We start from the raw sequence: 16,666 nt of genomic DNA, 5'->3' as shown, positions 1-16,666 counted from the left end.
TGGCCCCAATTTAGCAAGCCCAATGGAGAAGAAATAAAAGTTCAGTCACAGGTCACGTTTATTTCCAGTGTTTTTCTGTAGAAACTAATGTGGCTAATGTTACCCCTTAAAAGAGCACACATTTCCCCCTGGGTATTTTGCACATACAGTCCCAAGATCAGCAACTGTTCACGCCTGCCACCAACATGGAAAACATCAACGGCTCTTTTGCCAAGGATGAAATGCTGAGCACATCTGCAGGTCACAGGATTGCTTCTTTAAGTTCTGGATTTAGAGTTTCTCAAGTACCATGACGTGTCTGACCAATCCCTCAAAGAAGAGGGACACCTCTCATTTTGCGGATTATGTTTGCCAGTCGCTTGGCTAGGCCTCCCTTCTTGGCTTCTTCTACATGGAAGGTTCTGGTCAGCAGGTTGTAGAAGGAGCCATAGCACACAGCTACCACCGTGCAGGTCAGACAGATGACATTATATGGCATGCTGAAGTCTGGAGTTGGCAGGTTCACCAGCAGTGGTTCTGTGTAGAGGCGCACAAAGTAGCTGGAGCCATCTGAGGAAGGAAACCTACAAGGGAGAAGAAGAAGGAAAAAGCCTCAGATTCAGAGACTGATGTGGTTCAAATGCCTTATATGCAACAGTAACATTTCAGATTACACATCTGGAGACAAACCAGAGTGTCACTTTTTTTTTTTTTTTTTTTGGGACAAGCAGTTTCAAAAACTCACAAAGAGAATTTTTGTATGGACAGTTTCAGTGCATAAGTGCTTAAAGGTCATACATGCCATTAATATGTATGCTCAAAAGCTAGGATTTTAGATTCATAAGAAAACTTCTTATACCTTATAACATCCTTCTTCAGCTAGGTGCCCTCCAGATGGGTTGCGCTACACATCTGGAAGGCATCCAGTTGGGGAAAGCTGCTCAATAAAACCAGCAACAGCAACTTAGGCTGAGGGCCTCATTCTTCAGTTGGATGTTGTCATCTGTTGCAAGTGCTCCTGAATCTCACAACCATGGGAGCAGTTCATTCCATGCACAACCACAGCATTTTCTATCTATGTAAAGACACTCCATTGTGAATCAGGCTGAGAGGTATAAGAGACTGTAGGTCGAGCAGTAGAGAGCATACACTTTGCATGTAGAAGGTCCCTAAAGAAAGGTGCAATGCCTGACCCCTCTAGTTAAAAGCATCAGGTAGCACATGATGGAGAAAGGACCCTGAGACCCTGCTGAGCTGCTGCCTGTCAGAGCAGACAACACCAAGTGAGATGATGAAATACTCCAACCTGGTTTAAGGGAACTTTGTCTTCAGTAAAAGTGTACTAGTCAGCTGTACCAATTCCACACAGGTTATTCACACCAGCAGAACTTCAATGTAGGGAGGGGAAACCTGCAGCCCACAGGCCACATTTTGCCCTCTTAGGGTTCCCCAGAAGGCCCCACGCTCTTCTTCTGGCCCCACTGCTGTCCCCATAGTTGCCCATCATTTTGTGTTTTGCACAGCTTTCTCCCCAGATTCTGAGAAAGTGAAATGCCTTTCCCAAGGCTTAATTACTGTCAGTAGGAGCCATTAGCAATAGGTTTGTATTTTGGACCCATCTCTTTTGGCCTTGGAATGGCCATCACTGGAATGCAACCCTGAGCACATTTCTAAAACTGTACTGAATGTAATCTCCGAGCTGACTTACAGTGATGCAAAGAGGGGGCTTAGATCATCTTCCTCCTTTTTCATTGCAATGACGCTTGGCACCAGGGCACTCAGGACAGATGAGCTACAGAACAAAAAAAGATGAGTACGTGAAAAGAGAGAGAGGTTGATTATATAAGCTTTAGTCCCTCTAGGGAAAGAAGCAAGCAGTCACAAGGCAGGACAGTCAGTCCCAAGGCAGACAAATCCAGATGCTGAATTTGGCCTCCTGAAACCTCTTACCTCACATAAAAGCCATGGTTGGGGTCAGGAGTGTATTCTGTCCACTTCAGCAAGGCTCTCTCAAACTGGATGGTGATCTTTGTGACAGAGTTTGCTGGCAGCTGAATAAGCATCTCCAAGAGATGGGGCCGTTGTCGGTCTTGAGCAGGCTGATAGTGGATATAACCTAGCACCAGAGACATGCTATCATCACACAACACTTTGCCAAATAAAATAAGCAAAAAGCCTTCCTTGATGTTTGCATTATGCCTGAAGGAACGCTGTTTACTTTGGCCTAACTGACCTCCCCAGCACCCCTGCAGTGGCATTGAGGGCAGAGAAGCAACATGGATCACAAGCTATTTATCTGATAGCTTCTGTTTCTCCCCATCTGGAATGCAAACTCTTGTGGGTACAGATCATGGACTCATGGGTGGGAGGGTGCTGCTGAATGCATGTCTCGCTTGTGGATTTGCCATGGGTCAGCTACTGTGTGAACAAAAGGCTGGACTTGATGTGATCCAACATGGCTATTATATGTTATTAAGCAGAGTCAATATTTAGGAAACAAACAAATGTAGGCTGAAGTTCTAGACAGACAGAACTGGGAGCAACCTAATTGAACTCAATGGGACTTCTTAATAGGTATTTACAGGATCCCAGAACATGGCTGCAATGTATATGCAGCTACTTAGAAATACTTCCTATTGATAAGGTCAGGCTTTCTCCTGAATAAAGTATGTAGCATGCAGGCTTTCAGAAGACATTATACTGTAGCAGACAAAAGGTTGGATCCAGATTTCATCATGCATTGAGTGGACACACTGAAATCAATGTGAGTTTAGCTAATCACAACTGATTTGTCCCACTGATTTCAATGGGTATACTCTAAATATGACCAAGTATGAATCCAGTGCATAGTGTCAGGCTTGGTTTCAAATCTATGTTCACGCAAGGACATGCTGAGCTTTCTTGAGCAAAGCCAACAGTCCCTAGCTTGCATTCTCATTCTTTGGTCAGGGAAAAACCAAAAGCTTCCTGTGTGACAAGTTGCAAGGGCTAATTAGAAAGACTTGAAACATGTGGGAATAACAAACAAACAAAAAAGTTGGTAGTATGTTCCTAAAGCATTTTCCAGTGTGCTGAGTCATTTACAGCTTATTATTGAGCCCTCAAGATCCTCCACTGTAGCAGAATGTGGCAGTTATAGAATTCCTCTGTCATGACTGTACTGAAAGATGGTGCCAAATACTAGGATCTGCTGTTCTCCTTCTGCCAGTATCTCTCGAGGTTAGGCCCATCCTGTCCTCCTGAAAGAGGAAGACTAACAGAGGGATAGCTGCAGCACTTCTGGAAGATTGTCTGTCTTACAGCACCTCTCCAGGCCACTCTCTATCAAAGCAAACAGAGTATCTGCTGCTGGAGCGATCTATATGGCAGCAGCCTTGTTTCGGTCATAAGTAATCTGTCACAGGTTACATGTCAGCAGTAAACAGGGCGAAGCCAGCATTGGATAGTAGCAGAGCCAAAAGTGAGTTAGGGCCACCCCTTTTCCTGCCACTACCATTCCCCTTTCTCTCACTTCCCACATAGTAGGCTGCCATAGAAGGGGTCAGAAGTCTGAACTGATCATGTGCAGAGGTTTTTAGGTTGAGGACTGCAGGTTACCCAACCCTATGCAGACTTGCATAATCCCCATTACTGCTACAACAGTCTGGTTTCCATGTCTTTCTTAGAGAAACCTGAAGTTTCTGTCAGCACTTTACCAATGGTTTCAAAGACCCTTTGAGTACAGGCCTCCCTATCTGAATCTACTGTTTTCAGAATGCTTCAACAGGGAGCAAGAACACACTTGCAGCTCTGGATAAGCACTGCAACTCCTTGCCACTCTTTCTTTTCCGTCTGCTGCCACCTGGGCACCTCCAGGAACTGCTCAGAATGCAGGAAAGCAGCTTCCAAAGCAGTCCCCCAACAGGTAGGACCTATTTGCCCTGTTGTGTTCACCTGTGAGGACAGAGAAAAGGCAACTGCATGGCAGTGGAAGCAGAAATAGTGGGAAACTTGGAATAAATGGGAGTGTTCTGTCCTCACCCTGCCGCCACCCTGCTAGAAATGGTGGCCTGCCCACAGGTAGCCGCACAGTTGAACAAAACCAGGCGATGCTTTGTACGTATGTCATTTAATAACCTCATGCCATTTTCCTTCTCCTGTCTCATGGACATTCCACCCACCTGGTTTCTGCACCAACTACACTTCTTGTTTATGTTGAAAAAAGTCTTTTCTTAATGTGAAATAAATTACAAAGTGCCTGGCTCTGTATTTTATAGATCTCAAGAACATAAGAAGAGCTATGCTGGATTACACCAACAGTCCACATGAGCTCACAATTCTGTTTACACAGCAGCTGGCCATCTGCGTGCAAGACACTCACAAGTAGGACATGACTGCAAAAACAACCTGCTCATGTTGCACAGCAAACGGTATGCAGATGCACACTGCCTCTGATAATGGAGGTCACAGACAGCCACCAGGACTAATACTCACTGAGAGATTTATCCTCCAAGACTTGATCTAATCCCCTGTTAAAGCTGTTCAGCTCAGTGGCCATCACCACGTCCTGTGCTAATGAATTCCATAGTTTAACTGTATGCTGTGCAGAGAAGTACTTCCTTTCATCTCCTTCAATCTCCCACCCACCACCACTGTACCACATTTATATTCCACCTTTTCTCTCTTGTGGAAAACCCAGGACATCTCACATAGCTCCATTTTATCCCCACAACAACCCTGTGAGTTAGGTTTCCAATCAGCTTCATGAGATGTTCAAGGCTTTTAGAATTAGTGGGGAGGAGAAAAATGTGTCCCATGCATAATTTTAGACACCCCTCTCATGTCTCATCTTACCCTTTATCTAAGCTGAACAATTCCAAGTCTAGTATCCTTCCCTTACAGGGGGATTACTCCTGCCCCTTGACTAGTTGAGCTGCCCCCTTCTGCACCTTTTCCAGCTCTACAATATCCTTTTTTTAGTGGCAGTGATCAGAACTGTACACAATATTTCAGGTGAAATCATGTTATATTACTAACTGGTTAATTCTGGATCAAAAAAGAAGAAAATTCTTACATGTAGATAAGAACAAATGCATATTGTTCCAATGAATGTATAACATTTTCAGATTCATAAAAGTTGGTTTATGAAGCCTACAACATCAGGCCTACATGCACCTCCCTCACCTGTCCGTCTCATATGCCAGCTTTGGTACATAGATCCAAGTCTGTATAAAGTAGACTTACTTGTTTCAGATGAAGCAGAGAATTCAAATTAAACAATCCAAAATCTTGAATTGTCAGGGTGCAACATAAGGGAACATGCTGGCCTGACACTTGTCCACAGGCATATAAGACATGGTATATATCAGCCCTTGACAACCAGCTGCATTCCAGATGTGTTGAACTGTATCTCCCACTTTCCGCAGCCAGTATGGCCATGGGAGTTACAGTCAAACACATCTCAAGGCCCAACTCTGGGCTAGTATACCATGACACACTATTTATGCCACTCTCTTCCACAAGTCAAGGTACTTTTCCAGACAGCAAGGTATGGGGCAGTAGGCATTACAGAAAAGCTATGTCTTACTTGGCTTGTTTTCTTTTCCCTTTGTGATAATGGTCAGCGTGTGAATGTAGAGCCGCAGATACCAGGGTACTGTCTCCAGCAGTAGCACAGGGAAGGCCCGGTAAGGGTGTGTGTTATAGACCAGGGTACTGATTTCTCCTGTCTGAAGGCCATAGCCACTCACGTAGCGCTGGGCATGGAGCACAGGCACTGTCTGATCCACTGCAGAATGGAAATTAAGCCAAAGGTTAGGAATCAAACTTCAGTAGCAGCACCACTACTAAATGCAATGAGTGTGTAGACAGAGGAACATTTTCAGCCACCTCTCCCCAAATTAGAATTGTAGGCTGAGGTTCCAGTCGTTATTCTCAATAACACCGAGGTTCCACAGTGTTACTGTGTTGCACCTCGGGCCAGGCCGTTCTTCAGATAGCCCCACTCCCCTCCCTAGCTTCACCCATCTCCCTCTGGCTCTCAGTCATTCCATGTCCCTCTATCCCACCACGGCAAATGCTGAAATGCCTTTCCTATGGCTTTGTTACTGGCAGCAAAAGCCTTAAACTAAAATATGCTAGTGGTTTTGGCTCTGACCCTTCTTCCCTCAGTCCCCTGGAAACCCCCAAGCATTTCTCTGAAAATAAGTGTGACTTCCTTGCTGAGTAAGAAAATGAAAGTCCCTCTGTACTCCCAAGCTGCACTGAATCCTCCCCCTCCCCCCCCCCCAAATAGCTATTGTTCCATCCTCCCTTGTAGCAACTAAGCAGGGCATGTGGGGATAACAGCTTTTGGCTAGGAAAGGGGGCTAGAATGTCCACATCTTGAGGTCTGGGACTACATCTCTGACGTCCCAGGTTCACTTGCCATGCTGGATGGAGCTGATGGAAGTTGCATGGGAGGGCGTCAGGTTGACTATTGCCTAATATGGGCACTCTAGCCAACTTTTCTAGCCAAAACCTGCTGTCCTCTTACAGCCAGCAAGCATATGGTATCCAGTCGAGACAGTCTAGTCAACTTTTCTGTTGGGGAGGACAGCAACAGCAATCCTGACACTGCTCATCTTGCTTCTTCAGTGCAGCTAAGTACACGTACTTACCAAATTCAAAATGCACAACTCAGTCTACCCCATTCAGTTGGCGCCCATTTGCCACTGCTAGAAGAGAGGACATGGGCATTAGATGTAGGAAAGCCACTGATCACTCACAGCTATCCTGAGGCCGTTTCCATTTTAATTGCACATTGAGGCTGCGAGAGGTATTGAAGAGTGCTGGGTTCAAGAGGTCATAGACAGCATAAATTCTTCTGTCTCCTTGGACAGATGCTTCGTGCACTGACAAGGGAGCTGGGGAAATGTCAAGTAACTCTTTCTCCTGAAAACGCAAACAAAATCATCATTAACCTCAAGAAAGATAGTCAGATCACCCATACCACAACCATGAATATCTAAGGCAGAGGTGGACAGTCCGGTGCTCTCCAGATGTTTTGGACTGCAATTCCCATCAGTCCCAGACAGCACAGCCAATGACCAGGAAACATGGGTTGCTGTCCAAAACAAATGGAAAACACCAGGTTAATTACATTTCCCTCCATGTGTGTATATAATGTATTCATTCATTCATTTCTTTAATGTCTATACTGCCCAACAGCCAAAGCTCTCTGGGCCGTTCACAAAGCATATTAAAAGGACAATAAAAAGCATCATATTAAAGACATATTAAAACATCATCATTTAACAATACAAAATTTAAAACCAAAGTTTAAACAAAACCCACGGGCTCACAGTTCGGATGCCTATGGCTTGCACATCACGCATCAAAGGGGAACTAATGTGTCTACGGGTTCCCTGTGCAATCAGGAGGCCCGACCGCTGGAGAGCCTGCTTGCATTGAACTGTAAGCATGAAGATTCTCCATGTAAACACTGCACTGAATGAAGCACTGACACTGGTGGGAAATGGAGAGGCTGGTTCAGCAGGGCATGGTCCACTTCTCCTTCACCATGTAATGGATATACACACTGAGGGGGTCATTTGAACTCCCTTCGATCCTCAAGGATTTGTGTGTTGCAATAGTCACGGGGACATGGAGCACCTGAATGCCTGTAGATCTTTGACTAAATACCCTTTAGTACTTTCAGCCATGTCAACTCAGAGCAAATCTGGTTTCATCAGAGAGCAACACTATGGAGTCAATGTTGGAGAACACAACCATTTTAAGTAAGTGTAGCCATTTGGAATTATGAGAGGGTATCATGAGTCCTCTTACAAAATTGCTGCCATCAGGATGCAGCTGCCCATTCATAAAATGGCTACCATGGTGGTCATGGCGGCCCACAACACATTTTCCAGAAGGCAAATGAGAGAGAGTGAAAGAAAAGCAACTTACTCAACAACTTAAGTATAAGGCAGAGGCAGGAAGTGATCTCCAAAACACAAAAACACAATTTTCAATCCAATGCAGATGGTGCTGGGACGCAGCACTTTGTTTGCAGCTTCTCAGTCTCCCCCTTGTCTGTGTGTTTTTAATTAATTAAAAATATTTATAAAACAAAAAATCAGGCAGAATAGGCAGAGGTGTCTGCCGGTATACCGGTACAAACTGGCACCAGGCTGGAGACTCCAGTAATACATAAAGCTCAAATGAAGCTGCGTCTGGGCACCCTCTTATGGCATGGGTGCTTTAGCTTATTGAGAAAAAGTGAAAAGGAAAAGGTTACCTGGCCTTTATTGGATATGTCAACATAGACTTTGCTCTGAGATGCCAAAGGACATGCTTCAGTAAGAGTGCGAGAAAAAATCTTAAAGAGGGACCAGTCTGTTGAGAGAGCAACACAACAGTCATGTCAAGAGATGTGTAAGGAAAGGTAACCATACAGAGTAGTCTTACACTGCAGGGTAGTTTGAGATACCTTTCTTACCTTTCTTTCCATGGCCATTGGCAAAACTGTCGAAGACAACCGTGAGAGTCTGTCGCAGTTCCCATGACACACTCAAGCAAGAGGCATCCTAAGAGAGATGGCCAAAAGGAGAGAAAGAAATCATGCATCTGAAATTGCAATAGTCTAAAAATATTACAATGGTAGCAATCTCAACATTAGAACACTACCTTCCCAAAGAGAATAGCCCCTTTTCTTTTAAAATCCATTTTAAAAGACAGTATGATGGAGAAATAAAACATATGCATACAGAGTTTCTAACCTACTTTTAACAAGTAAGAGTCAAAGAACATTCTAAAAGAAAAGCAAAGCATCAGGTAGGCAGGCAGACGCACGTTCATGGCAGCTGGGCCAGTTTGTGCCACACATGGGTCTTGAAAGAAATGCAGGAGAATTCTTGGTCAGCAGCTTGCTCCCAAAAAAGGTAAACAATTTTAAAAAAGGGAGAGCCAGCCAACAGAGCTGACAAACTTGAACAAAACTTGCAGATCAACACTGTCACCCAGAGCCAAAGCTATATTTGGAGGAGGAAAGCTCTGCTGTATCCTTCAGAACTGTGGACGTGCCAGCAAGATATGTTTTTAATTGCAAAGGGGACTGCTAAACCATGTGCACAAAATGGGGTTTCTCACCTCAACAGATTGTGATACACAGGGACCAATCCATTCCTTAACCAGTACAGGACAGCTTCCTTGCTACAGATTTTAAGAGATCACACTCAGGTAACTGGATTCAGATCAAGTAAATCCTGCTCCTGGCCCTTCCATCAGAACTTCAGAGCTGGAAGTAATGCCACTTTTTGCATGCTGAAAAGTAGCGTGGATTGCCATCATGGCAGTTCATCACCCACAATGTTTATGTGTTCCGGGAACCAACAAAATGCGGTAAGACAGTTGAGTCAAAGCTGTGAAGCAGCAGCTTCAAAGCAGTAACGGCAACAGCTAGATAGTGAGATGAATTTTTAAGTCTTGGGGAAGGTTTTGACATCTCTTCTGATGCAGCACAGCCAGACTCACCCTGCAAATGGGACGGATATGCACAGCCTGGGAGTGGTAACTACTGTAGAACAAGTGTTCAGCCTTTAGCAGAACAGCCAGCCCAGCCTGCAGAGATGAAAGGAAACAAAGAACATGGCTGAGCATCTACTCCATAGAATAACTAGAAATATGCCATTCAGAAAAACTTCCTCACTGTTAACAGTAATATGACAATGGACCCACTTATCGAAGGAGTTGTGGGCTCTCCCACACCGGAGGCTTTCAAGGTGCAATTGGACAGTTATCTGTTAGGGATGCTTCAATCCTGCATGGAGCAGGGGTTAAACCCAATGGCCATACTGGCTCCTTCCAACTCTTACTTTTTTATATAATTAGTCTGGTAAGTAAGAAACCACGTATAACTGCTTCCTATAATCTCACCCCAATTATTGCTACCCACTTGAAAAGGCAGAACTTCCACACAAAAGCTGCAGATATCCAAATGTATGTTTCACTAGGCTGAAGGAGTCCAGAGGCACAGCACCTGTTGCTTCAAGACTGCGTCTCTGTGACCGCAGCCACATGCTCACCTTTGAACTGCATGGCAGCAGCTTCTTCCAGGGCGTGAGGTTCTCGGTGCAGACAACTTCCCGAGGCAGGACAGCATATCGTAGGAAACGATGATCCGTAACTAAGCCATGGGATAGAAAGGTTAGAAATTGTTATTATTTTATTTTTATTCTATTTCTTGGCCACCTTTCAGGACAGGATCCCTCCCAAGTCAGTGTCTGACAAAATACATAATAAAAGGCATGATAAAACAGCAACCAAAACAAGTATAATTGGGAAGGCCAGAGTAAAATATGTTTGCAGAACTTTCTTAAATGCCTGCAATGATGGGGCTGACAGAATCCCAATGGCAATGTATATCAGAGGAGTGGAGGCACTCTGGGAAAGGCACTCTCTCTTGTGGAAGCCCAGTAAAAGAGCTGGGCTTCCACAAAAAAAAATTCCACTGTCCTTACAGGTGGAAAATTCAGGAACTCTCCTGCAGGTTATCAGATATGAAATTCTCTCACCAGAGAATTATGTGCTGTGCAGCAACTCCTATCTTATTGTGTTGGTATATTTCTAAGCAGGGTTGTTGTTGTTAGTCGCGAAGTCATGTCTGACCCATCGCAACATTCTTCCAGGCCTTCCGGTCTTCCATCATCCCCTGGAGTCCACTTATGCTCACACTAACTGCCTCAGTGACTCTATCTAGCCACCTCATTCTCTGCTGTCCGGACCCTTCTTCTTTTGCCCTCAATTGTTGCCAGCATCAGGCTCTTCTCCAGTGAGTTCTTCCTTCTCATTAGGTGGCCAAAGTATTTGAGTTTCATCTTCAGTATCTGGCCTTCTAAAGAGCAGTCAGGGTTGATCTCCTCTAGGACTGACCGGTTTGATCGCCTTGCTGTCCAAGGGACTCGCAGGAGTCTTCTCCAGCACCACAATTCAAAGGCCTCAATTCTTCAGCGCTCAGCCTTCCTTATGGTCCAGCTTTCACAGCCATACATTGCAACTGGGAAAACCACAGCCTTGACTATACGCACTTTTGTCGGCAGGGTGATGTCTCTGCTTTTTAGTATGCTGTCTAGATTTGCCATTGCTTTCCTCCCAAGGAACAAGCATCTTTTAATTTCTTGGCTGCAGTTCCCGACTGCGGTGATCTTGGAGCCCAGGAAAAGAAAATCTGTTACTACCTCCATTTCTTCCCCATCTATTTGCCAGGAGGTAAGAGGACCGGATGCCATGATCTTAGTTTTCTTAATGTTGAGTTTCAAGCCAACTTTCAAGAGGCTCTTTAGTTCCTCTTCACTTTCTGCCATTAAAGTGGTATCATCTGCATATCTGAGGTTGTTGATATTTCTACAGGCAATTTTAATTCCAACTGGTGATTCATCTAGCCCTGCCTTTCTCATGATGTGCTCTGCATATAAGTTAAATAAGCAGAGTGACAGTATACAGCCTTGCCAAACTCCTTTCTCAATTTTGAACCACTGATTTGAACCAATCAGTGGTTCCATGTCCAGTTCTCACTGTTGCTTCTTGACCCACATATAGGTTTCTCAAGAGACAAATAAGATGGTCTGGTACTCCCATCTCTTTAAGAACTTGCCACAATTTGTTGTGATCCCCAGGGTTGTGTGCAGGGTTAGATTTTTAAAATTTGTGTTTGGATTTCATTAATGTACTACTATTACAATTCAATGGATTTTGCACAATGCCTAGAGAGCTTGTTTGATTAAAAAGTAATAATACGTGCACACAGACATTGAATCTCTTACCATTTGCCAATCCTAGAGGTTTGAAGGATGCTGTTGGAATTACTGTGTTGGTGGAATCAATGAAGTTCAGAGAGGCACAGAATATCCCAGAGAGTATGTTGCTAAGATCATTCCAAGCTTTGTCAACACTGGATGAGGGAAAACATAACAGACAATGTCCTATGAGTCACCTGAAATTTTCATGATGGTACTTTAGAAACTGTTTTCAAACTGCATTCTTTAAGTGCTAAGCTGTGTTTCGGGTTTTAACACCACTTTGGGGGCAATTTGGCCAGCAGAGAATGCACCGTATAAAAGCTGCAAACAAATAAATGAGAAGTGAAGGCTTCATTCCAATTTTAGAACCACAGAACAAGCCTATGGAATAAAGTTTCTAGCACTAATGGATAGGCAGTCTTCCCTAACTCAGTGACCTACAGATATGTGGGACTGCAGCTCCCATCATGCCTAGTCAGCACGGCTAATGGCTGAGTTGAAGTCCAACACATCTAGAGGTGCCAGGTAGGGGAAGGCAGATATACAAGAACTAGCTCAGCTTTCCCAATCTGGCAATATTCCTATGGATACCAGTCACTGGGAAACAGGAGCAGGAGGGTGCTATCATACTCATGTCCTACTTGTGGGTTTCCCATGGGCAACTGGTTGTCCAGTTTGTGAACAGAGCACTGGACTAAATGGACTTTGGCCCAACCCAGCATGGCTTTTCTTATATTCTTACTGGTACTGTCCAGGCATCTGGCTACTTGAGAAACAATTGTTTGCTGAAAGTCAGTGCTTACTCTGCAGATGCCCTCAGCCAGGTCATCTGTATTGCAATGCAGCATTAATTGATCTGGCTTACCATTAATAGACATTGCAGTTGAATGCAGAAAGGAAGCTTCTGTCTCTAGGACCTGGGTAAGATGGAACCAGTATTCTCTGCCTGAGTGGGTCACTTCAGGCTAACCATAACAAAAGTACAACTTCCACTGTCCTAAGTAATCAGCAAATCTGGCTGGGCATGATGGGATTTGTAAACTAAAACATCTGGAGAACACCAATGTGGGGAAGAATAATCCACTCTTCTGAAAAAGTACGCTGTGATATAGGAGGGACAATGGCATTCCCCGCAAACCCCTTTTGATATCTAAAATGAAGATAACACTGCATATATCATTTTTTACCTTAATGCTATGTATATCTTCATTATGATTTAGCTGCAGCTCTTGTTCAGTCACTAAAAACTGTTATTTTTAATCTTACATTATAAACTAGTAGGACTCCTTTCATATATTTTGAATAGGAGAACAGCTTCCTGAAGAGTCAAAGTCAGTGCTAAAGGGCTGCATGCATTAAACAGAATCTACCCATGTACCATTAATCCATGGTTGGCCTATACGGGGTGGGGGGGGCAGATAGGGGCTGTGCCGAGATATAGGTGTGTTTAGTGACTGATTAGCAGATAAACAGTCAAGTGCTGTGAATTGTGACAGGTCCCAAGCACAGCTTTTAACATTCAGATGAAGGAGATTACATTGGGACAAAGAGAATCTTTTCTGTAACATGAGAGCCTGCAGGAAGCTTGTTTAGCAGAGGAATGTAGCGATGTACTTAACTAGCTGATTTAATTAACTAGCTAGTGCTTCATTCCTGAGTGGAGCTTCCAGCAGATCAGCAGCTGTGTTGGCCCATGTTTTGAGCAATGGAGCCGCAGCAGAGGGGTTCAAGAGCCACGTGCGACTCCGGAGCCGTGGGTTGCCAACCCCTGTCCTGGGGGTGATGTGGGTCAAGATAACCATGTACAAAATGTGACTGAATGTTTCTTGCTGATTATGTTAACCCTTTTTGATAGATGTGTCCTGCTTTTATTGAGTAATGTTTCTTGCTATGACTTTTTCTGCTCCTAATCATTATAAAAAGCTAAACATATCAATTGAGTGTGCTTGGTAACTGTGGCAGCCAATCCCAATTGGAGGAGGGCTGATTCTATCTTACTGGTGTGTACCTACAATAAAGGGGGTGGAGTTAATATAAAATGACTTACTGGTGTTGTCTGTCTCTCACGGTCTGACAAGAAACAATGGGGACTTTTTTAGTCCTCAACAGCTGTAAGTCTTGGCCATCTTCAGTCAAACAGCTGAGTACCAAAATAGGACCTAGGCAACATTAGAATTTCTAAGCGAAACTAACACTTTCTACTAATTTACACCATATAATGGCCACCTTCATGTCTTGGACTTGCATCACTAGTGGGGAAGGGAAGGCAGACCAGCCTTTGCACACTTGCCCAGGAGTGTAAGAGTCACAGTCAGCTCATGCACTTACTCAGTGACAGAGTCTTGAAACCAGACCCAGAGCTCAGCTCCAGCAGGAGCTTGCAAATAAGGCTGGCCCCAGCTCCGTGTTCTCCAGAAACCTTGTGTGAGGGACAGGTGCAACTCACGCACAGAAAACTTGGAAATGAGCTGCCCCAGGGCTTTGGGGAAGAGCCGGTAATGAGAAACTGGAGGGAACAGGAAAAGAGAAATGCTTAGGCACAGTTAGAAGACCATCCCTTCTCTTCCACCCACTTTCCCGTTGCAGCCATATTCCATGCACTCATGCTAGTCAGTCAGTATCCTTCTTTCATAGCTGACTAGGTTGTCTCCCTCTCCTGCAACTCTGCACTTGCTTCTTTGGCAGTAGCACTGGCTTTGCTCTCTTTTTTCCTACCTCATGTCTTCATTGCTTCCCAACAGCTCCTAGCACTACCAATCCAAAGTCACTGTACAGCTAGACCATCTTTTACGAGAGGATCTTCTATGTTAAGAAGGCAGAAGTAGTGAGAAAACATGGAAGTGTTCCTGGTAGAAGTCAATTTTTGGATCCTTGTGAAATGCCACCAACAAAGCAAAACAATGGCATAATAACAGCCTAATCTGGAAGCAGTACCAGCAAGATTGGCTCATACCCAAGATTTTCAGGGAGACGCATTTGCCCTGGAACTCATTCATACAACAGTGGGCTCATGTCACTCTTCTCACATAGTCCAGTTTCATTTCCCCAAAGCTTTGTTTTACTTTTAAAGGATCCTTGGATCCCAATTTGAAACAAATCTTGGTTAGTATAATATGCCAACTTCATAAATTATGGTTTACTTGTTGTGAAACTGACCAGAGCTTGTTTCAAACCAGAAACACGAATTCAAACCAGCACCAAGCCAGGATTCATTCAAAGTGAAATCAAACTATCAAAATTGTTGTCCTCCTCCTCCTCTTGGCTATGTAGAAAAGGGAAGGGAGAGTGTGTGGGTCCCAATGCTTTGCCAGTCATTCAGGCTGATCTCATGAAGTGCTAAATTGCTTTCCCCAACCTGGTGCCCCACAGATGTTTTGAATGACCAGTCCCATCCAAGCAGCATAGTCAATAGTCAAGGACCAAGGCATTTGTCGTTCCGAACATCTAGAATGCATCACCTCACTCCTGTAAACCTGCACTTAATGTGCATTCCCTCTGCCCAAGCAGGGGAGACCATTTATTTATTTATATCTCTTTTTTCTTACAATGAACTCAAAGCTGCTTACATCATTCTCTTCCTGCTGCTCTCAATCTTATCCCCACAACAACAACTCTGTGAGGTATGTTGGGTTGAGAGTCTGTTACTGACCTAAAGTCAGTTGGCTCCATGGCTGAGTGGGGACTAGAACTCAGATTGCCAGAGTCCCAGACTCACGCTCTTAATCATTGGCTCTCTGACACCAAACTGGATCATTTACTATCATTCAGCACAGGGAGCAAAATGGATTGCAGAGGAGAGGAGGAGGAGCAGGAGCTGCTCACAGGAGACATAGAGCAGCTCAGTAGGGGATTTTGTTTGTGTATTCCTGCAATAACACTGTAGAGGGGTCAGCTGTTTGTCCAAGAATCCGCAATCCTTACGTGAATCAATGAGATTTAGGACGGTAGCAGCACTTAATTAGAAAAGAGATATTCCCCAAGTTCAATTAAACTTTTACTTCCAAGTAGAAAAGCCTTATACAGCAAACCTACATGTACTTACTTGAATACAACAGCCTGTACTTACGATCAAGGCTGTTGCATCCAACCGAACCGCCTCGAATTGCCGTTATTACCCCATACCGGGCATGTTTACTTGGAAGCAAATCCTTTTGAGTTTAAATAAATACACCCAAGATTGCATTCTTTGCCTTCTAATTACACTACATTTTTGTCTTGCAAGGAGTCGAAGCCCCATGTGACCGTGCGGGCCGAGGACGGGGCAGCCTGCGGGACAACACATCTGCAGAGTACCAGGCTGAGGAAATACCAATATACTGGAGGAATATCCAGTGCAAAGCTCCGCGCACAGACGCGCTCCCACTCTCCTCTGGGCAGCAACGTCCCGTGCTCGCACCAAGCCTGCCGCCCGGAGGCCATTCAGCCCCAGGGGCCGTGACAGGCTCCGCCCCCTTACCGCCCTCCCGCTGCAGGTCGGAGTCCCAGCGGGTCCGAAACTGGAAGGTGGCCGCGATGTCCCCGGAAGGGAGCGGGCTGAGCAAGAGCTCCTCTCGCAAGGAATCCCGCGGGGCCTCGGCCGCGCTCTCCACAAGCCCTGCCGCCAGCAGCAGGAGCCCGAACAGCGCCTTGGCCACCTCCATTTTCGTCGCGCCCCGGGAAGAGAAGCTCCGCCCATTCTCCGGCTCGCACTACCGAGCCAATGGAAAACAGAAGGGCCGCTGCAAGCCCGCCTTTCGTATCCTTGTAGCCAATGCAGGCGCTCGCCGAGATTCAGAAAGCAGAGCTACAAATGATAGAGTTATTATCTCAGTTAGGTATTCCGGGGTCACTGCAGCCGTTTTTAAATCCCCCCCGGGTCCTAAAAGTATGAAAAGAGCCCTGGTGGGTCACACGGCACACAGTGCCAAACCAGCAGTAGTACCCGACGCCCG

At 45.0% G+C, this 16,666-nt stretch overlaps 1 protein-coding gene across 1 annotated transcript; it reads right to left on the bottom strand.

The window, feature by feature from the left end:
* Positions 1-40: 40 nt before the first annotated feature.
* Positions 41-16,399, bottom strand: PIGT (phosphatidylinositol glycan anchor biosynthesis class T). Its single transcript, XM_044440318.1, has 12 exons — positions 16,192-16,399; positions 14,064-14,241; positions 11,760-11,887; positions 10,023-10,123; positions 9,472-9,558; positions 8,438-8,525; positions 8,237-8,334; positions 6,726-6,891; positions 5,546-5,746; positions 1,930-2,095; positions 1,688-1,771; positions 41-563 (listed from the first exon to the last, which is right to left on the bottom strand). Exons 1-12 carry the CDS (start codon positions 16,373-16,375, stop codon positions 311-313), a joined length of 1,734 nt encoding a protein of 577 aa, XP_044296253.1. The 5' UTR covers positions 16,376-16,399; the 3' UTR covers positions 41-310.
* Positions 16,400-16,666: the final 267 nt, after the last annotated feature.

The sequence above is a fragment of the Varanus komodoensis genome, unplaced genomic scaffold (genome assembly GCF_004798865.1).
Source record: "Varanus komodoensis strain SLA01 unplaced genomic scaffold, ASM479886v1 scaffold37, whole genome shotgun sequence".
Taxonomy (NCBI): Eukaryota; Metazoa; Chordata; class Lepidosauria; order Squamata; family Varanidae; genus Varanus; species Varanus komodoensis.
The sequence above is the reverse complement of the archived record's forward strand: the minus strand, read 5'-3'. Positions and strand labels throughout refer to the sequence as shown.